The following is a 17,021-nucleotide window of genomic DNA, read 5'->3' on the forward strand; positions in this document are numbered from 1 at the left end:
TAAAGTCCGACAATGCCTCTAAAACATTCAAAAAGTGTTTCAGGACCCTTTTAACTGCTTTGCAAGTGCTACTTCTTCCTGTGTCCTTGCTCACCTTGTGCAGCTGTCTAATTGATTTCCCAAAGGTACCATAAAACAATAACCTGCCTCTATCACTAGCATTCATTCACTAGATCATGCGGAGTCTACCATGCAAAAGACGTGAAAGTTTACCTCTGTCAGCATCTGTGGCAGAGACGGTAAGCAGCTCAGAGCCAACAGGTTCATTTTCAGGGATGATAATCTGGTAGCTCAGTGCACTGAACACTGGGTTGAACTGGTTCTCTGATGTGATAATGATGGACACAACTGCATCAGCTGTCTTGGGCGGCACTCCTTGATCTGTAGCTTTGACCTTCAGGACAAACTTCTGGCCCTGGTATCTTGGCAGTGGTTTCGCTACTGTTAACCATCCTTAAGAAGAAAGAAAAAACAAAACAAATACAGAACTATGAGACTGTAGTTTCAAACTAAGTGTTTCTAGGGAAGAAGAAAACAATGTTTAATGAAGACAAGAAAGGAAAGGTCGGCCTGGAAAGCATGTCTATAGCCTGCTACTCCTCACGGGGCAAGGGGAAAGGGAAAGAAAGAGGGAGGTATGATGACAGGCAACTATGATATAGTATAATGAGTTACTGTACACACACTGTCCTGCGCAGGGACGTGTACTGTGCGTGAAAGATTTTATGTCATAGCACATGCTCTAAAGACGAGCATCTAAACCTGTCTCGCTTAAAAACCTTAACAGGCACATTAAAGGGTGTTGGGCGGGGTATACATGTTTCTATGGGTTGCTTATATGCATTATATACCTGCATTATGACTGTCTCTTTTGTTTATCATCTACACAATGCTTGCGGCCCACTTTTCATAAATTTAGGAACAAGTTATTTGGATATGCTGCTTCACATGGTATTCCAAATTAATACCAAAATGTAGAGGTCATGAACGACCTTATGACATCAATTCCCTGAATTTGATTTGGGTTTGGCTCAAGTTTATGCCTTCACTACTTCATTTATGTTCATTATTCTTTCTAAGTAAAGCAGTTGTTCACAGTTCCCAAAAAATTCCTCGTCACAAGACAGTAAGTCTGGTATAAGAAATTATCTCAAGTAACAAAAGAAAAATTTAAACGACCGCTGAAGCCAGCTCTCATGCTACCTTGCTGACGACCCAAATTGCCAGCTAAAAGATAAATGTCATTCCTGCCTTAATGAATGAAGGAAGATAATTTTTGAGGGCTCGTTTCTTTGTCTGACACAACCTTAATGAAAACCAGCTGATAATGAAACCAAGGAAGCTATAGGGAACATCAGTTGCACTGCTTTAAGTATATTGTAACAATTGTGACATAGATGTGAAGAAAGTAAAGTGGACGAAAAGACAACCTGCCTTAAAGCGTGTTCTACTTATTGAGCAATGATCAACTTTCACAAACCTCATGACAAATGCAACTTATCACATGCGTCTTTTAACTTCTAAAAAGGTAACCTTTGAGCTCGCTTTTTGCTCTAGTGGAACAAGAATGAAAGCTGCCACAATTCTTGAACAAACAAGTTTTGATAATTGCTGATGACTTCCAATTAAATTCACTACAGAATAGAAGAGATGGTTATAAATGGCTGGCATACCTGAAGAAAAGGATAAAATCCAGTTGTAGGATAGATACTGTTGCCTCTAATTTAAAAGCACCTGAACATGATGTTCCTATTTGTGATCACAATTTAAGCTTACTGAATGCGTACTAAGTAATGGCTTTCTGTAAAAATCATACAACCTATTAGCGCCTTCAATTTAATAATAATATCTGGGGTTTTACGTCCCAAAACCACGATATGATTATGAGAGACGCCGTAGTGGAGGACTCCGGAAATTTCGACCATCTGGTGTTCTTTAACGTGCACCTAAATCTAAGTACACGGGCCTCTACCATTTCGCCTCCATCGAAATGCGACCGCCGCGGCCAGGATCGAACCCGCGACCTTCGGGTCAGCAGCCGAGCACCGTAACCGCTATGCCACCGCGGCGGACTAGCGCCTTCAATTTAAAAAATGTTTGGGTGCAAAACAAGATGCAAAAGTGTGCTTTAAAGAGCTCTTGATGGTGAAATTAGCATAAAGCTTTCCACTACATTCATATCAAGGAACAAACGCCAACAGACAACGGACACTCACAGAAAGGGCAATATCTTTGTGTATTATGCCTTTCAAAAATGTAGTGAGAGCACATATTCACGGTTGTACCTGCGCGACTATATATGTTTGCTAATTAATAGCAACACTGGAGTTCAACTTCTTCGATCACTTCCGTGTGTGGACACTTGATCTTTAAGATAAATGCGTATATAACCAACTTGCACAGGTTTTGATTATTTTGCCCCCGACCACAGCATCCCTTGTAGCACACTGTACAGCTTAGACGTAAAGCCTCATAAATAAATAGTCATAATTACCGGTTGATGGGTGTACATCAAGAAGACCAGTTCCATTTCCATCAGTAATGCTGTAAACCAGCTCTGCATTGATGCCGACGTCTTGTTCATCCCTTGCGGTGACTTGAAGCACAGATAATCCAACAACAGCATTGTCTGGCAGTGGCGAAAAGTATGATGGCCTGTCGAATTTTGGCATGTGGTTGTTGGCATCAACAACATTGACGTATATGGTGGCTTCTGACGAGAGTGGTGGCTTCCCGTGGTCTGTGGCCACTACACGAAGGATATGCTGGTTTTCTGGTGATGCCATCCCCCTCGGTGAACGTCTGTAGCGGAGCGGCTGCTTACTCAGAAGGTTGCCAGAGGTAGGGTCCAGGCGGAAGAAATCCGATGGATGCCGAAGTGCATACGTTACAGCAGCATTAGGGCCTGCCTTGTCTGCGTCCATTGCCGACACGTGGCCAATGAAGGCTCCCGCCTGCTGCAGTTCGGCAAGCCTGAATCTGTAAACAGGCTGCAGGAACCGTGGTGCGTTATCGTTCATGTCGTGAAGAGAGATAGTCAGCGGTGTCTCGGCTTTCCAAGATCCATCAACAGCGGCTACTTTGAGGAGGTATTCTTCATGCAGTTCCCGATCCAGCAGGCCTGCAACGGTCACGTTTCCTGAGTATGGGTCAATGGCAAATCGCTCGCCGGGGTTCTCTGTGAAACTGTATGTAGCATTTGCATTTTCAGCAGCATCCCTGTCGGAGGACGTCACTTGGATGACAAATGATCCAATAGGAGCATTTTCGGTGACATTAACGCTGAAAAGCCTGGTAAAACGAGGTGGGTTGTCGTTCTTGTCTGTCACTGTCACAATAACGGTGGCAGTGCCAGTTAAACTGGGACTACCGTGATCACTGGCTTCTACAAGGAATTGGTAGGAGGACATCTGCTCACGGTCCAAGCGAGCTGTTGTGCGCAGTTCACCCGTGTTGGCATTTAGTTCAAATGGCAGCGACGGAGAACTCTCCTTAGCTGTCATAGGTCGCAGTTTGTACCTCACTCTTCCATTTTTGTCACTGTCAGCATCCCGCGCATAGAGTTTTGCAACCAGCTGACCTGGGAGCTGCTCTTCCCTCACAGAGGTATTGTACAGGTCTTGATCGAACTCTGGCACATTGTCGTTCACGTCAGTCAGCTCTATGTCGATCCTCGTTGCACTGCTTAGCATCGGGTCGTCACTGTCGCCAGCCGCCAGCCACAGCTGCATTCTGGGCATTGTTTCCAAGTCGAGCACTTCACCGCGCACAACTCTGAGATCTCCAGTCGTTGGATTTAACACCAATGCGCCACCATTGTTTCCTCCCGCAATGTAATAGTTGATTCTGGCAGCAGGCCCAACCTTGGGAGATGTCGCAGATATTGTCGTCAGCACTTGTCCCTTGCTTCCGATTCCCCCTTCAGACAATGTGAGCCTGCTCACTGTACCCGGTTGGAACTTGGGGAACAAGCTGCTGCTGGCGATGAACACACGAACACTGGCGCTAGATGACAGTGGAACTTTGCCTTGGTCTGTGGCGTGAATATGGAAGTGGTAGGTGACGTCCTTCTTCAGGCCTGCTGGCAACTTCTTCGCTAATCGTACAATACCAGTCTCCTGGTTGATTTGGAACTTTTCTGCATCTGCTCCTGAGAGGTGGAATATCAGTCGTCCATTTGCGCCAGAATCGAGGTCTCGTGCTTGGGCACCCAGGACAAAATGACCTGCAACATGAAAACAGCGGATGTTGCCAACTTTTTGTTGACGCGCAGCATTTGATCAGTGAAAAAGCACATTACATGCCATGCTTAACCACGCTTTTACATATATACTGTACCTTGAGGACCTCCATATCGATGGCAATGGGTTACATCTCTGATAAATAAATTCAAGAACAATATGCAAGTATTTCTCAATCTGCAAAGCCTTAGAAGAGAGATTTATTTTGTAACTTTATAGTTTCAGTGGGCAAGTTAAAAGTTCAGCTAGGCCATTACAGCATTGAAATTTACAGCTGAAAAATCTCTCCCTCAATTTTATTTGCGTTTTCAAGCCTATTAATGCAACCAGTAAGTGCACACTTAAAATATATTAGTAATTTTGGCAAATGGACTAGACCCCACATATCTTTTCATTTTTTATTTACCTAGGTCAAGTACATAAATTTAAAATAGAACATCAATAATAAATGCTACAGCTTTGAATGTCAAACTACTTTGTGCATACTATATTAATATTACAGGATTTGCTTCTTGCCTGTATCAGATGTGTCCGGAATGACGACCGTCATGTTGTTTTTGTTGAAAACTGGCCTGTTGTCATTCTCATCAGTGACAAGGACAATTATCTCTGTAGCTGCTGTGTGACGCTGTGTCAGACCATGGTCTTCAGCAACAAGTTGGAGAACGTAGCGTTCGCACTCCTCGTGATCCATAGGTGCCTGGGCTGTGATAATGCCATTATCCGGGTCCACTCGAAACTGGCTCGCATTCTCGCCTCGCAATGAATACCTGAAATCACACAGAAACAGTCTGTGTTAACGCACGAAGTGCTACATGAAAAATAAAAAATTTAGGTGCAGCCTTTTATGCACAGTGGTGCCACTGCAGTATGGTCAAGAACTGAGACCTGTAAAAGCTCTTCGTGCTGTGGTTGAGCAAAAAATTTAGCATTTCGAGTACCATAATTCTAACAGGAGAGCTGTTTAAGGACGACATTGAATCGTTCCATTCGTATGCAAAAACTCGGCACAGCTTGGTGAGGGCTAAGTGAAGAGAGAGAGGAGGCATAGCATAGCAAGGCAATAGCTAAGAGAGGGAGGGGAGAAAGAAAGCATAGTATAGCCTAGTGAGGTGAGTGAAGGAGTGGGGAGGGAGTGAGAAGCAGAGGCACAGATAGTGTGGGCAAAGACAAGGAGGAGGAGAGCCAATCAGAAGTGCACACCAGGTACATGTCTTGACAGAGCAGTGAAGATAAGAAAGGGAGAGAGCGCACCTAGTGACAGGCAGGCGGAGCCAATGAGAAAGAAACAGTGGAAGTGCAGTGCTTTCCGGGGAGAGATAGTGGGAGGGGTGGGGGACGTTCGACAATGAGTATGGCGAGGATTAAGAGGCAACTGTCTCCGGAAGAAGACGTGGTACGACTAGAGAAACAGCGGGAAGCTGTTCAAGCATAGGCCCAACAATGACATGCCGATCCCGAGTTCTGAGCAAAGGAAGCCGAGGCTAAACGACAGCGAAAACGCCAAGTTTCGATCTAGAGAGGTGGTGTCACGACTATGCTACAACAAGGCTTATCGGGCGCAAAATCGCTTAGCCACCCAGCACCAAAGAGAACCTGACCCTGGCTTATGAGTCTCGGAAAACTTCTGTCACCAAGAAAGACTGGCTACAGCCAGAGCCGAAGGGTGGTTTAGTGGCATGATATTGTCACTGCTATACCACAGCTAAAATAGTACTCAGTGAAAGAGACCATAAAGGTAAGCAAAAGCCACCTGCTGCTTCGTCAGTCTTAGTGATGTTAAGCCAGTGAAGCTGTACTAATTTCTTTTTCTTAGTCATACACATGTAGGTACAAAAACTGCAGATGATGTAAACTAGAGACAAACACTGCTAAGGTACGCTGAACATTAGAACAGTCAAGGCTTTTAGATGACAGCCTGTGTCGCCATGCAAAGACTAAGTTACCTCCATGCACAAAATTGTGCAGCCAAGTAAAGAAAAGTGCTGGGCATGCAGCTCATGCAAGTTTAAATCAGGGTGTAAAAGGGCCAGGACGACATGTAGTTAATTCAGTATATTATGTTAAGCAAGAAGCATACCTAAAGCATGCCAACTTGGGAGAATCCTCTTGATGAGTTGCCGATTCTGTTAGATTACCTGCTTTATACCACTCAACTGCTGTATACGTTTCTGCAGCAACTCGCAAAACACACATTAATGTGCACATACCCCAGTACACAACACTTCTTTGTAGCTTCTACAATAATACAAGGTCATATAATTGATAGCTATTTGGCATCTCATCGTAAAGGTGACTGCTCTGATCAAGGAAGGGTTTGTTCCTACCCAAGTGTGAAGGCCAAAAGCCTGAGCAACAGGGGCGCACATTGAAGCCATTTCTTTAACTTTACCAATGTAGGAAAAGGAAAAGTTCAGACAATTTTTTCAACCTTCCCTTATGTCACGAGTTAAACTTGCATACAGCAAAACAGTCAGCAAGTTCTGTAGGTGCGAAGGCAACGGTCAATATATGCCACCAACCTGATCAGGGCGTTCCTTCCAGTGTCTGCATCAGTGGCAGTGATGGTTGCAAGAGGTGTGTTCACCGGTTGGTTCTCAGGCAGTGTAACAGTGTAACGACTACGTTCGAACCAAGGGGCATTGTCATTGATGTCACTCACAAGAACATTAACAGTCCCTGTTCCAGTCTGCCTAGGACTGCCTGCAATTCGATGCAAGAAAGTGTACTTGTTAGAATAATCATCAGCGATTCAGGACTGTCTTAGATACACTAGCCTTTACCATTCTCATTTCACACTCTGCTGAAAGCACATTGCCACGCACATGTTTGACTTACATGGACTGATAATCAAACTTCAAAGACATCAAAAAGTTTCATACCAATCAGCTAAAGTTACCAGAAAAGTAAACTACACAGCATGTCAACATAGCCATGCCACCATTTTAGTCTTCTTTCTACAAGAATCATGAACATAGCAGTACCAAATGTAAGATATTTCAGTTACTGTTGTCATTGCTTAACCTTTGTTGTATGACTATGCTCTTATGTCTCCTGAATAACCTGTGTGGCTGAAGATATCCATGATGAACAAAAAGTTGGAACTCCTGTGATTAATCGTCAGCAGTCTCTTACATCACAAAAATTCTCTCAAATTAATGTATTAATAGAAACAATCGATACAGTATGGATTCGACTTATAGACGACTTCTTGAACACACTTTCTTGCCATAAATATATCACGCACTCCAGTGTTCCACCACTGTATAAAAAAGAGAGGCTGAAAGATTTGCTTGTGCAGTGAAAAAGGTGTCATTAGCACATATTATGGGGCATCTGTTGATACAGTGCAAAAATGTGTACCGCATAAAATCACAAATGTTCTGTTTTATAAAGAGTACTTCCCTTGCTTTTCAAGCCAAATTTTCTTATTTTTTTATGAGACAGCTTTTATTCTTTCACCCTATCACATAACAATAATTTCACATCAATGTTTCTTACACAGTGGTCACAGTCAAGATTGAATAATTAGTTATGTTACGGTTGCATTTTTAAACTTGTTCAATTTCTTCAACATATAGCAGAGCAGAACTCACCCGAGTCCACTGCAAGGACAGTAAGCTGGTATCGGTCCTTGACTTCTCGGTCAAGCGAATGCACAAGGAATAGTTCACCGGTAGAACTGTTGACACGGAACAGTCCCTGAGTGCTCTCTTCCAGGCGGTAATAGAGAGGACCACTAGGTACATGGTCTGCATCGTGTGCACTGAGCGTGAGAAGTACCACAGGTGTAGCTGCATTTTCCACAACATGCAATTCGTACGGAGAATCCACAAATGCGGGTGCGTTATCATTCACGTCTGTCACAGCTATAGTCACAGTGGCTGTATCAAAACGCAATTCTGTGCCTCCAGCACCAGCACAGTCTTCTGCCTGTACGGTGAGCAGGTATCGTGTCCGGCGCTCGTAGTCAAGTGCTCGACGTACACGTAGCACACCAGTGTCCTGGCCGACTTCAAAGTCATGGTTCGGGTCACCTGCAATGATCGAGTAGCGTACTTGACCTGAAGCACCCTCGTCTTGATCTGTGGCGGACACCTGAAGCACGCTGGTCCCAAGGCTGGCATTCTCCGACACTGCCGCACTGTACTGTCGTGGATCAAACACGGGGCTGTTGTCGTTTTCATCGAGCAGTATCACACGTAGCCTCTGGGAGGCAGAGCGTACAGGATGACCACGGTCTCGAGCTGTCACGAGTAATTCATAGCTGGCCCTCTGCTCACGGTCCAAGGGACCTTTGACGCGAAGCAGGCCATCAACAGGGCCCAGTGAGAAGCTGTGTTCTGGTGACAGACTGTACTCCACGTAGCTGTTTCTGCCTTCATCACTGTCCACTGCTTTGACTGCCATGACAATGCTGTTCGCTGGTGCATTCTCTTGCACGCTTGTCACATTTGGCGTGACAAACTCGGGCACCATGTCATTGACATCCTTGAGCACAATGGTCACCTGGACACTGCTTGACAGGCGGCGATGAACTTCCACGGCTTGGTCGGTTGCCCGCACAGTAAGGCCATACATTGACTTCTTTTCTCGATCCAGTGGCATACGTGTTATTATGGTCCCGTTTGCTTCAATTGCTAGATGACCGTCTGGGTCACCCTCCACTATACTGTACACGATGCGTCCATTGTCACCTGCACATTAAGGCAGATAGCTTAGAACATGAAGTAACACTCACAGCACTACAAATTTCACATTCCAGCAACTTTGACACAGTAGCAATAGCATCGCAACTTTCTGCACAACCTCCGTAGAATGCTTTTCTAACACCAACTTTCTTTGTTGTATTCTCTCTTGCAATGTTGTTACTGACATAATAAAACATCACAAGTAAACTGCACTGGTGCAGTCTGCCTGTAGACCTAAGTAATATTGGCCATGGTGCATTAAATAAAAGATTTGGTACTTGGAGCTCGAGAGACAGAGATAATAAAGGGCAGGAAGGTCAACCAGAATTATAACATCGGTTTGCTACCCTACACTACAGGGGCAGAAAGATGGGAAGAAGAGCAGGCACGTGGAAACAAACAAACAAAGGTGCGCAGTGGGAGTACTATAACCTATCCAATAGTCCACTGCCATGCAAAAGGTTCAGTAAGGCTTTAATGGATTTCTGGAGCTCAAAGTGTCTTCACAAGGTATCCCACATAGCTACAGCAACTACAGCCTACAGGAAGTCCAGCCTATTTGTTTGTGACAATCCTTGTATTCGCTCAGTCAACAGCTCCTACTCAGCACTACGTTGCGCAAGTAACAGTTCCTACAACAACTATAGCACAGTCTTTCAATACTTTGGACTCTGGTTATAGACACACAAGCACTTACCTGAGTCAAGGTCGGTAGCACTGACACGCAGTAAACTGGATCCAACTGTAACGTTTTCAAAGACCTCGTCACTGTAACTCATGGGGTCGAACAGGGGTGCATTGTCGTTCAAGTCCATCACATTCATGTATACAGTGGCAGTTGAGGACAGACTTGGCGTACCAGAATCTTGTGCTTGTACTACCAACACATAATGCTGATGCTGAAATAAGAAAAAGTTGACAATCTCTTGTAAAATAATTGCATAAAAAATATTCACCATGGCTGTACATCAATGTCTGTAGCCATTTTGTGGTGTCTTTCAAAGTGCTTGAAACAGAAGATACACTATCTTATATATACATAACATATCAGGATATGCTCAGACATCTCCAGCATGTCATTAAAATTTATATTTCCCCCTCTCTGAATAATTAGTCGCATACACGTAAAAGCTATTTCACATTATGCACTTCAAAATGCACACATAAAAACAAGCAATGCCATAACTCTTTAATATTTGATATTGTGTTATTTCCTAAGCTGCTAACGTGAGAACTGGCAAGTTCTGTGTAAGGTGGATATGTGTGCATAACACACATTCTGTCTTACGTGCACATGCAAGCTTAGAATATGTCAACATCTAAAGTTTATATGCAACTTCCCACAATACAGCCCCTCATTAAAGTAGTTGACTTATGTTAATGCGACCCTGATGATGCCGATGAAATTGGTCGATTAATTGAGCGGGCAAAATTATGTAACAGGGAGAAAAAATAATAAAACACACTGCTAGCTCTTTTGGCAGTATTTGCCCCTGTGTAAGACATCCCAGAATTGAACATACACCCATATTTTATCGGTGCAACACACAAAACTGGAGGGGTAGCCAGGATTCTGTTTCAAAAGAGCATTACTGTGGCCTAGGATGATTGTGGGGGTTCCAACCCGCTCCACCCGCCCCCCGAAATGTTTGTATTGCACAAACACACGCATGAACATAAAAGAGCGATTGAACCCCCTCCTCCCCCTATATGTACTACGTGCACGTGCGTGTATGAACATTCGTGTGTAAACACAAGTCTATTCCTGTCATAAAAATGGCACAAGAGCTCTCAAACGAAGTAAAATCGAACGCGCACCCGATTTGTTTAGCGAGAAAACCACAGTACGCCTCCGAATCTGGCAGTGTGGAAAAGACGGAACCAGCAAATTTTACCTACACAGAAAGGCGATTTATTTCCGCAATGTTCACCACCCTCGACTCCCGGACGTCACTTTGTGGCTGTTTACGGAGAACCACATGCGAGCATGGGCGTCGGCAGAGGGGGTCACTTGCCCCCCCCCCCCCCCCCCCCCATCCTCCTCCTCCTCCCCACCCCGTTGTGTTGCAATACGGGTCTGCATCCCCCAAGACAAAATTATGCCGACGCCCATGCATGCGAGCGCCTCTTTTGACGTTTCTGCCACCGTGGGTACGAATGGTACGAATGACACTGGAAAACGGGATGGTGCCCGTGCCTAGACTGACCACTCCGCTAATTCGTCCCGTGGTGCATGCAATTGTCCGGAAAGCCAAGGACATGTGATGCAACAAGTTGCTGAGAGCTTAAAAATGATGCTGCTTCACTGTGCTTTCGTTGTTCATAATCGGATTAAAAGTGCCGCGCCTCTGTTGTGGTCGCCATCTTGCGATAGCGATGGCATTGGCGATGGCTGCAACTCCGGCTGGGATGGCTGCATTTCAGTTTTGGTTTCGTATCGTGCTTCCCCAAAAGAAATTAAAAAAGCGCGCATGTAATTAGAACAAATACCCCAATAATTTAATGTAAGAGATTGTTATCGCTTTAACATCTTCCTAGGGCAAGCCCATAATTATCTTGAACCACTTTTACAAGTAATTATTGAATGATCTCAGTATCAGATTTTATTGCCTAACGAATCGATTGCCGCAAAAAGTTTTCGAATCCGGGATTTGTCACACGCTTTAAGCGCTTTCTTTCTTCTTCCGTCCCGACGATCGCACCACTGGAAATTACACGAAAAAAAAAAAAAAAAGGCGGGGTGGAGGGGGGGGGGGACGCTATTGTGCACATGCCGCTCGTTATCGGGGTCCCCAAAAAACGGCTTTCCACATAAATTAATAAAGATATTGCAGAAGATTTCGGCGTCTACACTCCTTTAAGACAGACAAGAAAGGAAAGTTCCATGGCATGCATCAACTTCTCGTTTTAGAAAGGATGCTCATGTCGTTATCGAGAGAAATAAATTTCACAGCAGAGACAGAAATTTGCAGCGTTTCAAAAGCAGATGGCCCCGAAAGCTTATTGTACTCTGCCTACGTACCTGTTCGTAGTCCAGGTGCGACGTGAGCGTAAAAACGCCTGTCTGAGGATTGAGGGAAAAGACGTCGTTGGCCCAATCACTGAGCACCGAGTAGCTGACTTGCCGGTTGAGTCCCATGTCAGTGTCCGTGGCGGACACAGCTCCGACCTGTGCGCCCCTCTGTGTGTCTTCCCACAGGTCAAATGAGTAGGCAGCCTCGCCAAACAGTGGCAAGTTGTCATTGGTGTCGAGCACCTGCGCGAAGACAGCAAGACGGCTCTGCTCAGGCGACAGTGTTGCAGCGAGACGAACAGTCAGATGTAAAGTGGTCAGTAGGAACACAAAGACGGTAATTTTTATTTGTTTATCTGTTTTTAGGCGTATACTGCTACAACCTAAAGGTAATGTCAGCTCCACCCACAGTCATCGCTATCCCTCCCACAGAAAATTTGCATAAGTGCTCCGTCCAATAGCGCTTGCCCATTTTCAGGCAGCTGACTTTGCCATACAGACTCACGTTCGTATTAAAAAAAATGAAAAAAAAAAAAAGCAGAAGTTTAGGGCAAGATAGAAACTTTGAAGAGATGAAAAATTTGTGAACACGGGGTGTCACTGGAGCCGACGCTTGGACAAGCGGACTTGTCTTCTTCAAGTTGCAGCCTTGAAGAAAAGTCCGCTTGACGAAACAGCGGCTCTAGCGACGCCCCGTGTTCACGAATTTTTCATCCGGTTTTAGGTCATAAACCTGAACGTCCTTACATCGCTGCTAAGCCAAACGTAATAGCTTGGTTAGTAACGACGAACCTTTAATTTTTAATATACGAAGTATTTCGATTATCCGAGAAAAGGTATTTGCGGTTCTAACGGAAACCATTGCAAGTGAGAGGAGCTGCCATTTTTTTCTTATGTTGTAACCGAGTACAGGCTCATACAGGAAGGGGAATAGACGGAGATAGGATTGGGAATAGTGAGTGAAAACATTCATGCGTATAAAAAAAATGACACCTCTCGCGTCTCGTGAGCTTTACAGCTGGTACGTGTGTTTGCGGAGCAACACTTGGGCGGGGAAAGGAGAACGGCACTTACGGACGTTACCGCGTAAGAACAAATGCAACTTCCTGCGCCGACTCTGGCGCAAAACCCGACCCCGGCAGTCGTCACGAATTTCAGAGGTCAACTCTCGGAGGAAGCGGCTTCTCCGCCAGGCCCCTACCGGTTTGACGCCCGCTCACCCGCCTTTGGCCCGCGAGTCGCGAAAGAAAGCGCGCATAAATATAAAGCGACGAGAATGAGTGTCACGGCGCCCTCTTCCTGTGAACGGCTGTAAACACGCGCGAAGCAGCGGCGGCAGCAGCCTCCAGGCACGTGCGCGCTTGCACACCGGTCGTAGAGGGAGCCAGTTTTTTGTACACGGCGGACAAGAGAACGCCCAGTTAGTACGCACACGGCAATGGAGCAATAAAACGCACACGGGATCGATTTATGGGCTCTCAAAATGAACATCGTCTCGGGACGCCCGGTAAAACTTCGCCACAGCAACGTCGCGTCTCTCTGCATAGCAAAAAATAAAAAAATAAAAAATAAGAAAATAAATAAATAAGAAGTAGAAATGCGGTCTGAGCCGTGACGACCGATCTCTTGAGCGGATTGTCGTCGTGACCCAGACACGATCGCAACGAGTTTCGACGCCGCCGGTGCGGTAAAGACGCCGCGCTGGGTTGACAATGAGTGCCGCCAGACTAAAGACGTCGCCGAATATGGAGCAGGACACGTCAATTACGACGGGCTTTTAAAGGCACCGATTACCGCATCGTTTCCTCCCGCCGAACGACCCTGAAGAGTATAGTACTATGATCGCTGCGTTCTAAGAGCGCCGTACGTAATCTAGCAATAAACTAGCGTATTCATAACAGCAACACAAACCTTTCTCGGTCGATATTAATCCGACTAGTAAAGTACTAGAATTAGTTTCTCCTGCGTACAGTTAAAAGCTTTCGGTTCAAAGTTGAAGCTGGAACATCGGCCGTGTCCCTTCAACGTGGCGTTTTAATTACTTAGCCGGAACACTTCATCACTGAAACATTCATATTTCAGCCCGTACCCTCGGGAAGAATTATCTAGAACAGGAGTCCCAAACACGCGGCCCGCGGACCTTTCACTAGCGGCCCGCGGCTTCACGCGGAATAAAGTTTTGTGACTGTGCTCAATAATAGTACTCGCGTCATTTTCTCGCTAATTGCCATTAATAGTGCCTTGATCTGGTAAGCTACAGAGACGGGACTGGTCTCAAGCATTTCTTTTCGTGAGGTTCCCCATGCATGCGGTCGCTATGAGCTGAAACACCGCAGTGGAACGAAAACTGTATTTCAGAATTGGAGTCCAGATTTTATTCATTGTGGAAATCAGTATTGATATGCGTTTCGAAACCTGACGTCAGATCCCCTTCAGAAACGACCCATTTATGGGATATGGGAAAGGCGTTCTTTCAAATGGCATAGTTAGGTGATATTTTCTCCAAACGCTCTCCCCCGCCCCCTTCCTCCCCCCTCCCACAAAAAAAAAAAACTGCAATTGGCCTTTCCACTAAATTACTTTGGGTATCCACCCCATTTCTTTTACTGTATAATCGGTTGTACGCCTGGCATACATTAACAATTGGCACAGGCTCCAACCCCCTCCCCCCTTTTTATTAACGCGTCAGCGTTAAAGAGCTCGTTTCGCAGAGATTCCGGTGTCCGCATCAGCGTCGGTGTTGGCGTTGTTGGTTGTGAGCGAAAAATCATCTGTTTCGTGATCGAAAAATGGAGAAAGCTGCAAATAAAATAAATAATAAAATTGTTGGGTCCGAGTGAGAATCAAACCCAGGCCGTCTGCGTGGCAAGCAGGTGTTCTATCACACTGCCACGCCTCTGTTTGTAACTGCACTGAAAGTAACTTTCATGATTCGCAAACATACGCGTCCTGTATACAGGTGTCACAGTACGAGATGTAATATCGCAGTAATATTGCTTGGTACAAGCGTACATTGCCATCGGGCGTCACACCTTGTGACGCCTGATGGCAATACAATAAATTATACAATAAAAGAAATGGGGTGGATACCCAAAGTAACTTAGTGGAAATGCCAATTGCAGTTTTTTTTTGTTTTTTTTGGGGGGGGGGGAGCGTTTGAAGAAAATATCACCTAACTGTGCCATTCGAAATAATGCCTTTCCCATATCCCATAAATGGGTCGTTTCTGAAGGGGATTTGACGTCAGGTTTCGAAACGCATATCAATACTCATAACGACTTCGTGGTTTAAAGGCAGCCACCCATTAAGAAAGGCACACACATTTCAGCGCGTATTCCCTTAAGACCACGTAGTGTGTGCATCGAAACTTCGAAAAAATTTCTCGCGCATAATTGCTCCTGGTTTAAAGCATGCTACCCATTACATAAGTGCGCGCATTACCTTAGTGCGTGCATTCGGTTACACCCACGTAGTGGGAGCACTGATACTTCGAAAAAAATATCACGCGTACAGACGTTCTCCTCACGCCACCTGGCTCTTGACACGCTTGTGATGGATTCTGTCGTTTACAAGCGCCAACCACACTGCGGTGTCTTCCTCATCGGCGAGTTTTGGTGGGGCATCAGTGTCAAGTGGGGCACGACAACGAGGGCGGCCACGCAAGACGGAGGCAGAGAAGGCAGACACCAAAGCTCGGCGTGCTGCGGCATGCGACCACCTTGTACTTTGTCAATGACATTGCAATAATGTACAATCTGAATTGCTCGTAAGAAGTATGCACTAAGTGGTCGAAGTACGCACTAGGGGCAGGATATCGCTATCGCATTCAACTCCTAAAGGCGAACCTTAAGCGTCCCCCAATTTTTTTGTTATTTCTATAGCCCCAGTAATAAACCTAGCCACTTATTATGGCTGGACTTGCCTCGATGGTGACCAAGGCTTCCTGTGACTGGACTCCATCAGTGGCGGTTACGTGGAACTGATGCTGGGCCTGCAGCTCCCGGTCGAGTGGTTCTGCCAGAACTAGGGCGCCGCTCAGAGGGTCCACTTCGAAACGGCCACCGGTGTCTTCCAGCTGACCGGCGATGCCGAAGCGAACACTGCCTTCCAGGTCGGGATCGTGCGCTTCGAGCACCGTCACCGTGGTGCCCACGGGGGTGTCTTCGGAGAGCGACAGCACGTACGGACCGTTCTGGAACCGCGGCGGACTGTCGTTGCGGTCCAGCACGGTCACTGTCACCTGCACAGCACAGAAATGAGCGAAAACTGGGATCAGTGCGCTATGAATAATTTCACGCCAAATGTTACGGGTGCCAACTTTAAACATCGTGACTGTAGAAACTGTGACGGTAATGCCCACAGCTTTGGTGCGCGAGGTTGCGCGCTTCATTGCAGCCGCAATCTGATAGCAGTGAGATGCAATAACGCTCATACACTTATCATTGAATGCAGGTCACAAAATTAATTTCAGACGTAGTTATCAGGGGCGTAGCCAAGGGGGGGGTTGGGGGGGTTCAAACCCCCCCCGAAATTTTTCAGTTTTGCTTGCGTATATAGGCATGCACACATACAAACGCACGCACGAACATACATAAAGTATGGTTGAACCCCCCCCCGAAAAAAATTTCTGGCTACGCCCCTGGTAGTTATGAACTTTAATGGATTCACCTTTGAAACAGGCGTCGACAAACCTAGCTTGTCGATCTGTTCCAATCAGGTTTTGCTACGTCTATTGCAGTCTCGCATTCTGACTACAAATTTCTTCATTCGAATCTCTACAAAACTGCACTGTTACACACGCCTGTAACTACACTGCTTATATGATTTTTTTTTTCGCCGACATTCCAAACGTCCCTTGCTGGTACATCTCGAGCGCTCACCAGTTAGTGTTTCCATCGGCTTTCAATCCTAGCGCCTCTGAATGGTGGACGCCCTCAACGGTTCTTGCTGAACAAATATCCTCGCATTCTATAACAACGTGATGAGTACTTTCCGTACTGCATGATAAGCCATGTGCTGTTGCCGCAGACGCATGTCTTATACTGTTACGAATATTTTCTCGCGTATGTTTTTGTA

General features: G+C 45.7%; 1 protein-coding gene across 1 annotated transcript in view; it reads right to left on the reverse strand.

Moving 5' to 3' along the window:
- The window catches only part of LOC119382530 (cadherin-related tumor suppressor-like), a 130,501-nt gene that overhangs the window by 18,406 nt on the left and 95,074 nt on the right, over positions 1–17,021 (reverse strand). The window contains 8 exon segments of the mRNA XM_049412155.1: positions 214–453; positions 2,495–4,255; positions 4,758–5,011; positions 6,764–6,944; positions 7,838–8,938; positions 9,630–9,831; positions 11,955–12,188; positions 15,868–16,185. Coding sequence (XP_049268112.1) covers positions 214–453; positions 2,495–4,255; positions 4,758–5,011; positions 6,764–6,944; positions 7,838–8,938; positions 9,630–9,831; positions 11,955–12,188; positions 15,868–16,185 — 4,291 coding nt within the window.

Source organism: Rhipicephalus sanguineus, chromosome 2, assembly GCF_013339695.2.
Source record: "Rhipicephalus sanguineus isolate Rsan-2018 chromosome 2, BIME_Rsan_1.4, whole genome shotgun sequence".
NCBI classification, from domain to species: Eukaryota; Metazoa; Arthropoda; class Arachnida; order Ixodida; family Ixodidae; genus Rhipicephalus; species Rhipicephalus sanguineus.